The sequence below is a fragment of the Montipora capricornis genome, chromosome 13 (genome assembly GCF_036669925.1).
Source record: "Montipora capricornis isolate CH-2021 chromosome 13, ASM3666992v2, whole genome shotgun sequence".
Taxonomy (NCBI): Eukaryota; Metazoa; Cnidaria; class Anthozoa; order Scleractinia; family Acroporidae; genus Montipora; species Montipora capricornis.
In genome coordinates, this window is record NC_090895.1 from 19,334,511 (window position 1) to 19,349,903 (window position 15,393).

Below are 15,393 nucleotides of genomic sequence, written 5' to 3' on the forward strand. Positions count from 1 at the left end.
GGTCGCGCCCACAACGCATCAGCCAAATGCCCAGCACATGGCAAGACATGCCTCTACAGTAAGAAATTAAACCACTTTGCAGAAGTCTGTCAATCCAAGGCCCGCAGACAACGGATTCGCGCCATAGAAGATTTAAGAGATTCCACTGCAGAAATATCCTTCGAATCCATTGTTTTCGAATCAGTCACCATAGCAAATTTAACACACGGGTCAGCTGAGTCTAGTCGAGATGAAGTATTTGTATCCATTCCGGTAAACCTGGCGCGGGGCAATAACAGGAAGAACACCCTAAGAGCAAAACTTGACACTGGGGTCCAGGACAACATACTACCCATGAGATTTTACCGTGAGATGTTCCCACATCAAAGAGACAACAATGGTAAACTCAAACCCAATGCACTGCTGTCCTCGAATGTTGTGCTCACTGCCTATGGAGGCTCGCAAATTAAACACCATGGCATAGTCACCATACCCTGCACTTACGGGAAAGAGAGCACACTGGCACCCTTTTACGTCACTGGCATCTCAGGTCCTGCAATCATTGGCCTCCCAACCTTCACTGACTTGAATCTGCTACAGTTTAATTGTGCTATACAGGCACAACATCCCCACACCATCAGTCATGGATGCCTAAAGGACAAGACTCTGGAACAAGCCAAAGAAACCCCCTCGATAAAAGACAAGCAAGATTTGATTCAACAATACCCTGAGTGTTTCAATGGCATCAGGAAGTTTCAAGGGGAGTACCATATTACAGTCGACCACAATGTTCCACCAGTGATTCATCCTCCACGACGCGTGCTAGTCAGCCTCAAAGACGACATCAAAAGTGAATTGGATGATATGGTCAAGAACGGCATCATCACAAAACTTGAAGAAGGTGATCATGAACCCACACCCTGGGTTAACAGTCTTGTCTACCGACGGAAACAAAATGGGAGGTTGAGACTCCGCTTAGACCCCAAAGATCTCAACGCAGCCATCCAGAGAGAACACCATGTTACCCCCACTTTAGAAGAGATCCTACCCAAATTGACCTGAGCTACAGTTTTCTCCGTTGCTGATGCTAAGTGCGGGTACTGGAACGTTGTTCTTGACAAGGAGTCGAGTTACCTCACCACATTCAACTCCCCTTTCGGTAGATACAGATTCAACCGCATGCCCTTTGGGATGAAAATGTCACAAGACATCTTTCAGACCAAAATTGACCAAACATTTGAGGGGTGCGAAGACGTGGCAGGAATTGCGGACGACATCGTAGTTTTTGGAAAAACTGGTGAAGAGCATGACCGAAACATGCATGGTATGCTAAGACGATGCCAAGATACAGGCCTGAAACTGAACCTTGACAAATGCTTTGTAAAGCAGGAGAAAATCAGATTTTATGGCGTTGTCTGTAGCCAAGATGGGATCCAGCCAGACCCAAAAAAAAAGCTCATCACTGAAACAAATGTCAGCTCCAACCAGCCGCCAAGAACTACAGACCTTCTTAGGTCTGGCAAACTACATGGGTCCTTTTATCCCAAATTTAAGCACACTAACAGCCCCACTTCGAGAGCTCCTAAAGGACAGCCACCAATTTGCCTGAAGCCTAGCACACCAAAAAGCCTACAACAAGATCAAGGACTCCATCAGTAGTGAAGTCACTCTAACCTACGTTGATCCAAAGAAGGAGATCACCTTACAAGTTGACGCTTCGCTGAAAGGCCTGGGCGCCGTACTCTTACAGGATAACAAGCCTGTTGCTTTCGCGAGCAAAGCAGGCTCACTGATGTGGAAACAAGATATGCAAACATTGAACGAGAACTGCTTGCTGTGGTGTACGGGTGTGAGAAGTTTCACACTTGCCTGTTTGGCCACAGTTTCACAGTCAACACTGACCACAAGCCCCTCGAGAGTATTCACCTAAAACACTTGACAGCTGCACCCCCGCGTCTTCAAAGGATGCTATTGAGACTGCGGCCATATGACCTTGTCATCCGCTACCAACCAGGTAAGAGCATCGAGATCGCAGATGCGCTCTCCAGGTTATCACCACACAGGGCGAAATCATTGATTTACTTGTCTTTAGGGAAATATTAAAGATCTCTTAAAGATTTTAGAAATCTTTAAATTGGAAAGTAAAGTGTTTTACATCTCTTAAAGTCGGTGAGGTTATTTATGAGACGTTTAAGGGCATTTAAGATGCTTTAGTTGAAATTTACCACGGTGAAGGGACCCTGTAGATTTAAGTTTGAAAGTAAAGGCACCTTAAACCAAACACAACCAATAATGAACTTTACTTCCATATTTAAGACTTCGTAAATGTATTACTAAATTTAAGATCCAACCCTTAAATTTCCTTAAAGAACTCGCCAAATAAAAGGTTATTGCAATATACATATACTTGTGTTTAGGAACTCATTAAATACTACTTAAAGATAAACGAGGTCTTTAATTCAATACTTAAAGCTTCTTAAATCCCCTTGAGAATTGTGGTTTAAGACGCTTTTAAGAGTGTTTACGAATAGTACGAATACTATAAAGTCAATATACTATTGTACCGGGAGCAAAGTATTACTTACTTTTCTTCTGTATTCATAGTCTGAAAATGAACCTTACGTTATGGACTGTTCTACTCCTATTTTGTTTTATTGTTACAGGCCTAAGGGCTACATTTGAGAGTGTTGAACTGTAGTTGTTTAAGTGAAAAAAATGCTTGGAAAACAATTTTAGAAGACCTCAAAACTGAAATTTTATTGAATAAGGGGAAATAAACGTTTCAATGAGATAAATTTGTGAGAATTGTTAAAGCATGTGCACGCACATGAGAAACATCAAAGTGCGTTTAATTCACAGTCTCACTCTTTTTGAAACAAGCGCTTATTTACGACAAGTAAAAGCCTGAAAGCGTGAACTGAAAATTCTTCCTTCAGCTTCATAACACCTATAAAATTAATTTAAGAAAGATCTGTACAAAGCAAAATAATTCATTGCATTCGTAGTATCATCTTTGCCAACAAATGAATGCCCCAGATTTTCTTTTGCATCCAGGTAAACAGGTAACCCAAGGATGCAACAGAGAGATTACTTCAAACAGACTAATTATTATTATTTTTTAAATAAAACTTTAAACTTAATGGCAAAGTAATCACAAAACAGGCAAATGAATGACCCAGTTTTTCTATTGCATCCAGGTAAACAGGTCACCCAAGGATGCAACAGAGAGATTACTTCAAACAGACTAATTATTATTATTTCTTAAATGAAACTTAAAACTTAATGGCAAAGTAATCACAAAACAGGCAAATGAATGCCCCAGATTTTCTATTACATCCAGGTAAACAGGTCACCCAAGGATGCAACAGAGAGATTACTTCAAACAGACTAATTATTAATTTTTTTTAAATAAAACTTTAAACTTAATGGCAAAGTAATCACAAAACAGGCAAATGAATGCCCCAGTTTTTCTATTACATCCAGGTAAACAGGTCACCCAAGGATGCAGCAGAGAGATTACTTCAAACAGACTAATTATTATTTCTTTTGAAATGAAACTTAAAACTTATGGCAAAGTAAGCACAAAACAGGCAAATGAATGCCCCAGTTTTTCTATTGCATCCAGGTAAACAGGTCACCCAAGGATGCAACAGAGAGATTACTTCAAACAGACTAATTATTATTTCTTTTGAAATGAAACTTAAAACTTATGGCAAAGTAAGCACAAAACAGGCAAATGAATGCCCCAGTTTTTCTATTACATCCAGGTAAACAGGTCACCCAAGGATGCAACAGAGAGATTACTTCAAACAGACTAATTATTATTTCTTTTGAAATGAAACTTAAAACTTATGGCAAAGTAAGCACAAAACAGGCAAATGAATGCCCCAGTTTTTCTATTGCATCCAGGTAAACAGGTCACCCAAGGATGCAACAGAGAGATTACTTCAAACAGACTAATTATTATTATTTTTTAAATGAAACTTAAAACTTAATGGCAAAGTAATCACAAAACAGGCAAATGAATGCCCCAGTTTTTCTATTACATCCAGGTAAACAGGTCACCCAAGGATGCAACAGAGAGATTACTTCAAACAGACTAATTATTATTTCTTTTGAAATGAAACTTAAAACTTATGGCAAAGTAAGCACAAAACAGGCAAATGAATGCCCCAGTTTTTCTATTGCATCCAGGTAAACAGGTCACCCAAGGATGCAACAGAGAGATTACTTCAAACAGACTAATTATTATTTTTTTAAAAATGAAACTAAAAACTTAATGGCAAAGTAATCACAAAACAGGCAAATGAATGCCCCAGTTTTTCTATTGCATCCAGGTAAACAGGTCACCCAAGGATGCAACAGAGAGATTACTTCAAACAGACTAATTACACACACACAGGCAAACGAATGCCCCAGTTTTTCTATTGCATCCACGTAAACAGGTCACCCAAGGATGCAACAGAGAGATTTCCTTCAAAAAGACTAATTCAATATCTACATACTTTTAATGAAACTGAAAACTTAATGGCAAAGTAATCACAATACAGGCAAATGAATGCCCCAGATTTTCTTTTGCATCCAGGTAAACAGGTAACCCAAGGATGCAACAGAGAGATTACTTCAAACAGACTAATTATTATTTTTTTAAAAATGAAACTAAAAACTTAATGGCAAAGTAATCACAAAACAGGCAAATGAATGCCCCAGTTTTTCTATTGCATCCAGGTAAACAGGTCACCCAAGGATGCAACAGAGAGATTACTTCAAACAGACTAATTATTATTATTTTTTAAATGAAACTTAAAACTTAATGGCAAAGTAATCACAAAACAGGCAAATGAATGCACCAGTTTTTCTATTGCATCCAGGTAAACAGGTCACCCAAGGATGCAACAGAGAGATTACTTCAAACAGACTAATTATTATTATTTTTTTTAATGAAACTAAAAACTTCATGGCAAAGTAATCACAATACAGGCAAATGGATGCCCATGCAAATGCTTGTTTATACTGTAGAGACAATCCCTTAGGAAAGTGAGGATCTGAAGAAGAGAAAAAGAAAACTGGACAGGATTCCCAAAAAAAACCCAATCCAAATGCTTACAGGGGCAGGCACTGAAACCTGTTAGGAAGGAGGGTGCTCTATCTTCGCTTGATAGACCGGAAGATTGCCCCAATTGGGCATCTGTTGGTGTGACACTGATGCTTTCTAAGCAGAGGTTATCACATACATTCGAATGTAATTTGGTATAAATAAGCACTACTAAAATTTTCAGACTTTTTGAAGTCCTTTAGGGCAATAGCGATCTATTTACAAGTGCTTATTTATACCATGAAATTATGTGTTTACTTATTACTAATATACAGATCACGAAACCACGCTTGAGTATACTAACAAGTCAGTACACCGAGTAATAAAATATTACTGTTTCATGATCTAGAATTGCTATCCAGAGGAACAGTGACTATTTTCTTTTCCCCATCTATAAGAGTCTGTGCAGAGGCAAATCTGCAATAAATTCTCTGTACAGGCATGAAACGTGATGGTCCATGAACCAAAAAGTCATTGAGTTTCCAGGTTTTGGTAGGATTTCCAAACCGATCCGGATCTTGATCAGGTTTATGCCATAAGACAGATGCAAAGAGGTGATTCACAAACTTCCCGTTCAATTTAATTGAATGGGAAAAGAAATAAAGAACATAACCAGCAAAAAGTTCTATTGTATCAAGATTTACAGTCCCTTCATTAGCAGTTGCCCAGGATGCGTAAATTGTGGCTGAACGCAAAGAGCGGCACTCTAACTTGGAACTGAAACGGTGATTACCAATGATCACTGAAGCATACTTCTTGATGGTTTCTGCCATTGCTGTTCTGGTGATTGGCAGATCTGGATACAGAATCATATAGACAGCAAATAATGCATCCTGGTCCTCAGTTTCCAGGCTCTGAATCTTGTTGTTAAGTGGCAGCTTAAGACCAGTAAAATCTGCCCAGTTCACACTGTTTATGGGGATGGTAGTTGACATGTCATGTAATCTGGTTGCAGTCAGTAAGGGTGAATCACTGCAAAGTTCATTTGATGAACTGGGGCTGTGTATCAAGCCCTCAAATTCAGCTTTGTACTGTAATGGCAACTGAAAACTATGAAGGAAGCGAGAGAGTATCAACTTTCTCATTAGCTGAAGTTCTAAAGACCTTTTGTTTGTGTGAACACTTCCCATAATGCCATTGTACCTCTCAAAACTGAAGCACCAAAAACCATGCACTGGACCATGATCCATAATTATCTCCTTTAAATGACAGTGGAGATGCATATTTCACAAGAAGCATGTCAGCCCTTTGCAGATCAATAGTACTCACAGTACATTGACATAAATATTTACAAGCCAAAACAAACGTCTGCCAACATCGAAGGTGGTTATCTCCAATAACATCTTTAAGGGCAAACATTGAGTAAATCAAAGTCCAGTTTTTCCATTGCTCTGCAGTGTAAGACCCATAGTTCGAGGAGATTTTCTTTGGTAAACGGCCAACGTCAGTAGGAACATCCATTTCCTCTATATGTTTCTCAAGTTCCTTCATCTGTTTCTTACCAATGATACCCTGCTTGTCCCAAAGCTTGAATACATATTTTGCCGTTCCTAGGAACAAGTTATGCATTGGGTCTACAGTACAAAACCTAATAATGTCAACATACTCGAGGTCCAACAAACTACTCCAGAAATTGATGCCAAATTCCTGACTTAATTTGTTCCTTCCAGTCACAGTTGTGCACTTCTCTATTCTTTTTGCATTTGCCCTATGTTGTTTATCGGTGCGAGGCTGCCAGTTTTCCCAATCAAACCCTGAGTAATCTTTTTTTTCTCCAAATCCACCTGGGAACTCTTTCAGGCACTTGGAGCAGCCCCGGTGTGCCCCATGTCCTTTAAAACCACATAGTTTACGTGCTGCTGGAATATCAGCTGATATGCACAACAACGCTGCACGGAATGTTAACTTTATTGAACTGAGGCTTGTTTTAAGTCGCACACCTTTCCAAAGAGCTTGCAACTCGTCAACTGCAGGTTGAAGGAACTCATTAAGTGTCTTTGGTTCCCCACTTAATGATGGAACAATTCCTATAACAATCACATTTTCCCACTTGAATCGTAGATGTCTTGGTAAGTTCAGAAGCACCAAATAGAGCACGCCAACTGAATAGTCCTTCCGATGTTTTATTGGTTGAAAAAAATCAAAGTTAAGCATAAGTCCATAATTTCTTGCTGCACTAAGAAAAGGATTTCCCTTGTAATTCATGAAATCTTTCCATATTTGGCCATTGTATACATCCGAAAGAACACCCTCAGTCTGTGACTGATTCCTCCATTCTTCGCATTTCTCAGGAATCCCTTTTTGCTGGAGAATCCGTTCAAGTTCCTCAATTATGCTATTATAGCAATAGTAGTTTATCGGATAAAACTGTTCCTTGCCATCTTGAAGTTTAATTTTTCTAACCAATTGTGCATTGCAGGTTTTTTTCTGCCTCCTTGACATGAACGTGTTAGAGCATCTTTTGGCCACAGTTCTGTTGTTCTCGGTTGCTTCAAGGCACAAATCATAACTGTAGAGTTTTGTGCACTTTGGACAAACTACAAACTTTGTGAAGTAGTCACGATCCAAGTTAACAAAACGACGAAGAAGGTACAAAGAAGAAGGCATTATGGCGATCACTTCAGACAAAAACTCATTTGAAAGTGTAACACCAAGTACCTTCATAAACTGAAACAGAAACTGAAGCAGCCAAACCAGACCATTTTCACTAAGTTTGCAGGATGTCTGCCAAAAAAGAAGGAAATAAGACAACCACATCACTAAGGCATTGACTTTCTGCAGTCTGCTTTTTCTTCTACTGGGCTCTGGTAAAAGAGTTGCAGTGGGAACGTCTATGGCAAGTTCTTCTGCTGGAATTTCATCCCAATTTTCCTGACCTTCACTGTCACTGTCATGATCTTCGCTTTCATTCTGGTCATTTTCATACACATCTGAACTCAGTTCACTGTCAGAAAATGAGACGAATATTTCAAATAAAAGTAACAAAGTTCAAAATCCCGACTGGCAGGAGGCAGAGCAGTTGGCTATTTACAAAGCGTGCCTAAGGATTTAAACTCGGGACTAACGAGAAACATATCCCGCTGGTGGCAGGGTGAAGGCCTTGAACCCAGGACCTCCGGATTACGACACCATCGCCCTAGACCACTCGACTTCGCTGCTTCCTTGGAGTAAGGCTTCTACTTTACAGTGCGTTCACTGAAACCGGGGCCACCCAGACAATGAAAACCAATCAGATGGCAGAACCGAAACAATAGATTCAAACATTTTCAAATCCAGCCAATCAAATGCCTTATTTTCAAATCCGGCCAATCAAACGCCCGGTACAAAACAATGAAATCTCAACTTGTTCGTTGAGATGCTCTCGACTACGATGTCTGCGCAGTAAGTTGTCAAATCGTTAGAAAATTTTATGTCACTTTACTTAAGATTTTACATTTAACGATGGTAAGTTCATTACATTGACCGTTTCCAATTGTGAACGTACGGCCAAAACAATTCTTCTTTACGGTTTTTTGTTTCGCAGTTTCGCTCCTGTTTTCTGTGCGTGTTTCTATTTATACTCAGCTTTCGGTTGTCATTACCGTGAAATTCACCACGCACTTCTCGGAAAAACGATTGCGTTCACTGTCTCAGCAGCTGTACAATTCGGAGTTTGAGCCCAGTTTCTGGATTATCACTGTATTGAATTAACGTCTTCATCGAAAATTCTTTCTGCGTTGTACTTTCAAAGCCGCAGCGTGTAAAATTACTCGGCAAAAGCAAACGACGGCGCCATTGGAACCTTCCCTTCTCAGAGTCCATTTCAATGGTTTCTTTGAAACAGTCGCGACAATATTCAAGCCCTACACCACACACTCTGGCGGTATACTATACTGACGACTGACATTCTTACGCAGCTTTTCTTTTCATATATTTTCTAAACCAACCAACTTCCCCTTAGAAATTGCAGTATTCAATCATGGGCTCCTGATACAATACAATTCAAGCAAGCGAACGTGCTGACGGTTTGAACATGACAATTTATTGATAAGCGACACCGTAGTTGCGTAAGCATCACAAAGAACAAGTTGGGATTTCATTGTTTTGTACCGAACATTTGATTGGCTGGATTTAAAAATGTTGGAATCTTTGTTTCAGTTCTGCCATCGGATTGGTTTTCATTGTCTGCGTGGCCCCGGTTACAGTAAACGCACTGTAAGACAGTTTGTCGCAGACTATTGATATGTCTGTTGTCACTCGGTTGATATGTCAGTTATCACTTGGTGGTTATGTCAGTCCGCCATTGCAGATGTCGATCAATATGTCAGTTCTCTTACACTTGAACACTTGGTGGTTATATTACTGGAATGAAAGTGAATGTCTGTTCGATGTGTTGGTAGTCACTCTTTTCTCGGATGATGTGGGATTCAGGTTAGGTGCAGTCGACAGACTAGCAGCAGTTAACAGTTGGTCTGGAACTCATTGAAGTGACTTAGTTATCGGTCAAATCAATTTAAATTTAAATCAAATTTATTTCTATTTCTCACAACAAAAAAAATAAGTTTCTGTTGACCCGCAGATAGCAAATTCGCTATTCGAGGCAGGTCAATCATCAACAAACTTAAGTTACAATATTAAGTAAAGAAAATTAAACACTAAATAGTTAGACATTGTTAAGTTATAAAGAGAAGCATAACTGGTAAATGCATCAATAGTTGTACCAATCGTTCAACGCTTGCTGATTGGTTGATGCCCACTGCATTTCCATTTTTCATGTTTACAGTCAAACTTTCCTTTATTATTTGCTCTTATTTGTTTTACTTACAGAATTAGTGCCATGAGGTTTTTCCGTTGGCTATGTCATCCATCTTCGAAATAAATTATATGTCCCTCTGTTAGGGTTAGTGTAGTCATAGTTAATTAGGCATTATTATCTACCAAAACAGACTGAAATTAATGCTAGACACTGAAACTCCTACATAAGCTTTTTGAACAAACTGAACTTGTGTCTTAACAAAAACTTGTTCTTCTCAAATTTCGCTTCAAGTTGCTCAAATGTTTGACTAAAATTGATCAGTTGGCTTGCTAATCTTTGCAACAAAGGTTATCATAGGTTCTTATTTGTTTATTATTTGTAATTAGTTTCACGTTCACGTTTAAACGAGCTTTCAGCTCCTAGGTGACACGTGGTTTTAATAAAGTATTATTATTATTATTATTATTATTATTATTATTATTGTTGTTATTATTATTATTATTATTATTATTTGTAATAATAATTGGACCGAGTGGAGTACAATTCAGGGAGTACCGCGCGAGTTATTTCAAAATCGCCGGGGACGAGGGCAAAGCGCGAGGCCGATTTGAAAATACGAGCACGATTGCTCACTGATTTGTACGACACAAGGTCAAATTACTAATTAATCGTATCTATAACAAATTTTGGAATTAAAAATGTCTTTTGAGAAGTTCTTTTGACCGAAAACGTCTGAAGCGCTTTCATAAGTTTTGAAAACTGTGGGAAACATTGCGAAGGAAGCCATTAAAGCACGCGTAATTGACGTGAAATCACGTGGGCTTCCAATTATAGGTATCCAATTGCAAAAAGTTCAAATTGGATACCTGTAATTGGACAGCCACGTGATCGCTCGCCGATTACGTAACAAATAGGCGCGCGGAGAACTAATCACGATCGAGAGTTTTGTTATAGATACGATTATTATTATTATTATTATTATTATTATTATTATTAACAATATAGAATACCTATCTTGATACTAAACAACAGTGGCGAATCCAGACTTCGAGCTAAGGAGGGGGCCCGGTTCTATTTTTGCTTTTCTCCCCTCAGTCATTTCTTCTTTTTTCACCCAAATAAGGAGGGAGGGTCCCGGGCCCCCCTGCCCCCCTCCCCCCCTAGATCCGCCACTGAACAAGCCATAAAATGGTCTTGCCAAATCAGCTACTTTAACACAAAGTTTGTTTGCCTAGTCTTAGCTGAGTCTTCCTAATTTAATTTGTGCCCAAATTCTACACAAGAACTGAATGGCACTTACTAGCAAATAGTGACATGTGCAATATTTTTTTAAGTTACGAATGTCGACTATCATCGTTCTTGTCAACAATGTAAAGCGGAGAACCACTGTTCTTAAAACCTTTGGAATCTGCGGTAATTTGAGGACCTCCGTGTATTTTTAATTCGTTTTTACCACCGAAATACCATCCAGGCGAGCTAATGTAACCATGACTCAGGTTAAGTCCATGGCTGAACAACTTTTGGAGGAGTTCGTTTGTCATCAATACTCCTCCTGCAGTCGGAGTACCAGCTCTTGAAATGGCCACAGCTCCAGTTACAAGACCCTCCACAGCAATGGTACCACCAGTGGCAGCGGCAGCAGTATCAGCAGCAGCAACACCAACACCAGCAACAGCCAGACCTGCACCTGCCGTGGCCAAGGCTGCAAGGCTACCCACGACAACTCCAATAACAGGCAATGCTGTGTCTCTCCAGTTTGTGTCGTCTCTGTCGCTAACCGTGGCACGGATTGTGAAATGGACTGCACCGGTCTCCCTAGCAAAATACTCTCCAGGTTGGACGAGTCCGTGGTACAAAACACCAGCTTGACAGAGCTGGATCTTGAGTGGTACGGCAGTACAGTTTTTAATCAGAACTCCTCCCATGTTTTTTTTTTTTATCTTTTGTTTTCTCCTCGGAAATGAACCTGTTGAACGGAGTCACACAAACAGACTGATATTTAGGAATTATTGAATAAGGCTGATCAGGATATGAAGAATTCTGCAGATCTAGGAAGCGGAATTAAATAATTGTTTTATTATTCATTCAAAATATCTCCCCGTTCTTAAAGGAGTTTCGCTATTTAGCTCTTTGTTTTTCTGCTCAACAAAAACAACACAACCTCGTTGCCAGATTTTCTCGATCAACGGTTCGATAACCTGCCGCGGGCTGCACTTCTGACGTCATTTTGACAGTATTGGCTCAATTATTGACGTCATTGGTTCAATATAACAAGTTCTTTCCAAATTTGGCCAACAGCAGCTAGTTATGGTGAATTATGCGTGTGGTTTTAACCAATCAGAAACGGGAAATATTTTGAATGAGTAATAATAAGCACTTAATGACTGGCCCCAAGGGAAACAGCGAGGTCGAGGGGAAACAACTCACTGTTAAATCCCACGGGACCAGTCATTAAGTGTTTTGTTATACCTCCCAACTCAAATCTAGAAAAAAAACTGCGAAGAAATCTTTTCCTTTACGCCAGCTGGCTCATAAATTTTACCGTGGTTTCACGGAGCTAGCACGACCTGATCGCATGCGAGTCGAAAGTTTAAGCTGTTGTTTCTCTATAGGGAGTTAGTACTAGCGAGTTTAAGAAGCTACTACGGCATCGCCGAAGACAACGTTGATTAAAAAAGAAGTTAATTTTTATTTTACCTACGAATCACTGGATATTCTTAAGTCATTTACTTTGTTTATCACTGTCAAAGCTATCACGAAACTGAATCTGGGACGCCGCAATAAATCTGAAATAGAATTTCAAAAAATTAGCCGTCACAGGTCACTTTCTTTAGACAACGCAGAATTGGTAATTTCACGTTGTTGTTTTGCAGAGGACGGCAAAGAAATTTACAAAGAGTTAAAACATACGTGCACAGCCATTGTTCTGCTTATTAAACCTTTTGTTTAGCGACGTTGCCGTTGCCGTCGTGGTTTTTCTTAAACTTCCTGTTGTTTTGCAAACGACGGCTAAGAAATGTACAGTGATTTATAACGCACGTGCCGTGGTCGTCGTGCTTTGCTAAAGCTCTCTGTTACGTTGCTGGTGTCTTTCGGGTACGGGGAATAAATTGAGATCTCCTGCTTTTCCGTTTACAGTGTTAAAATGTTGGTTACACAGTAAGCTCTGATATAGCTATAATTCAATTTACACGAGAATACTCTACTGTGATCAGTTTGGGAAGTTTATCATGCTAGCAATTCTACGCTGCAATCAGTTCAACACACGCCGAACATAGTCTAATAGTAATAAAACGAAAACCAAAAATGGCAATATACAATATTGGTATAAACTGTTCTCTTCTTGTCACTTTCCTGTTGTACGGACTAATTCTTGCATATCATAACGCACCAGTACTGAAAACGTAGTAACACGAGATTTAGTCCACATACCTCTACCTCAGTTAATAATGATGAAATATTAACAGTTGCCTCGCGTCTTAAATGCGTACCTCAAGGAACAAACAAGATATCAAAACGTTGACTAATCTGTTAATTTCCTAAACTTTCTTTGTGCGCACGCTTATATCCTGTAAGGACTATGTAATTTATGCCACACCGCACGAAGATATGAATCTCATTTTCGAGTGGTAAAAATATGTAATTTTTTTCATGTTTGAGGGCGTGCAAGAAAACTATTGAATTTCGAGTTCTGCCTCTCTGCTCTACGCAAACACTCTTCAAACCGGAGGCATTTGTTAACGCTGATTTTGTATTTTAGTGTGGACGGAAAACAGTTTGAAAACAGAGTTTTTCAAAACCGATGACGTCGCACTTGCATGAGAGTTTCTTACCTCGTTCCCAGGCTCCTCCCTCTAGAGAGAGAACGAGGCTGGAGAGTTCCTCGAACAGAAATCAAAAATGACCGGTGATTGGTGCGTTTTCAAATTTCTCCGGCGTATTAAAGAAGTGGACTTTAATAGGCGTCAATTCGTCACGCAGCAAGTGTTAAATAACCAATCAAAAGAAAGGAAAAGTGTAAACAAGTATGACAACTTGTGGCACGTGGACTTTTTTATGATTTAACACGAATCTTTCATGGTCCCAAGAAAGTTGAGAGAGTCATTGTTGCCCTGTTTAAATGTTCCCTGCCAAGCATTGCTTCAAAAAATACAATAAAGATAGGCCACCATGCTCGCAAAAGAGGTGATGGACCAATCTTGCCCATCGCGCGCGTCATTTTATCGCTTTACGTTACATTTTGCGATAGCTGGAAGCAGTGTTTATTGGAGTACTAATACTTGACAAACTCTTGATAGATAGATAGAAAAACTTGAGCATATGGAGCAATGGTATTTTTGATATATGGAAAAAATCACACAATTTTAGTCGACATGGACTCAAACCGTTTCTCGAATCGTTCTTGTTTTCTAGTAACAGATAGTTCCAGACACTCATATAACAGATAACTTGAAGGCCAAAGCCACACAATGCTTCATTGCAGAATTATTGCAGTCACACTATTGGACCCTTCTCTACTCTCTAACACCAAGGAAAATCAACTGCAACATATTGTAATTGCTGCAATACGTTGCGGATAATAACAGGACAGACGCATGAAAAACTGACGTCAGTTTGTTGAGACCACCCATAACGCCGAGCGCAGGGTGCACGGAAACACAATCGCACGATTAGCCGTGTAGAGCTAAGCGTCTAAGAAATTACTTTGAGAACTGGAAGGGTCACGAACGCCTGAGTGATAAAAGCATGCCAAGTCGCCCTCGTTTTTCTCTAGAGATAAAAGAAAGTCTCGGTCCGCACGAAGAATGCTGCAAAGTCTTTCTCGAAAAGACCGTTCGCCACCGCCTACGAATCCACGATAACTCCAGGAAACCTTTTTTTAGGAAAACAAGATTTCTTGTTTTAGCTAGAATGCCATTCAAACTGTGAAAAATATACACCTTTTTCTCGATGTCTTCGTGCTCGTCTTGCTTGTGCTCATCCATCTTAACAGGCCAGTCGCGAATTTGGGTGCGAGTTCAGGCTGCGATAGTAACGTGACAGAGATCAAGGCCGTGCTCGTTTCGGTCGTTTCGATTGTGTCGGTTGTTTCGTTTTGGCCGTTTCGTTTTGTTGTTTTGGGTTTTAGTACATGCCCAGTCAATCTTCTTTTTCCTCCTGCTTACTCTCTTCCCCCTTCTCTGTCTTCATTTCTTCATACTCCTGTTTTCGTTCTCCTCTCTTAGATCTCTCCCCTACTTCAAAGATTTATTAAAATGGCCATAGCATGTAAACTTGTCGCCCATTATTGTTTCTTCAGGACATGGATCAACATGCAAGTGCTCGGAGCCGTTGTCTTAACAGTTGCCTTTTAACGTTAGCAACAGCTAAGTTGGCCATTCAGAAAATGGGCGAGCAATCTGTGAAGCAAGAAGTCCTAGAATCCAAGGAAGGAGCCACATATTTTTCAGGTATGCGTGAACTTGTAATGTCTAGTAAGCTTACCTTCAAACTGCTTCAGAGTGTGCCAGGGTATGGGAAGAGCACAACTAATAGGACAGCAAGAAGTCCTAGAATCCAAGACTCCCACGCCGAACACAAGACT

At 39.8% G+C, this 15,393-nt stretch overlaps 1 protein-coding gene and 1 pseudogene across 1 annotated transcript in view; both read right to left on the minus strand.

Annotated features, from left to right (window-relative positions):
- Window positions 1-4,383: 4,383 nt before the first annotated feature.
- LOC138029699 (uncharacterized) lies at window positions 4,384-6,805 on the minus strand (annotated as a pseudogene).
- Window positions 6,806-10,848: 4,043 nt separating this feature from the next.
- The window catches only part of LOC138029135 (uncharacterized), a 49,605-nt gene continuing 45,060 nt past the window's right edge, over window positions 10,849-15,393 (minus strand). The window contains exon 3 of the mRNA XM_068876832.1: window positions 10,849-11,775. Coding sequence (XP_068732933.1) covers window positions 11,144-11,775 — 632 coding nt within the window. The 3' untranslated portion in view covers window positions 10,849-11,143. The remainder of the gene's footprint in view (window positions 11,776-15,393) is intronic.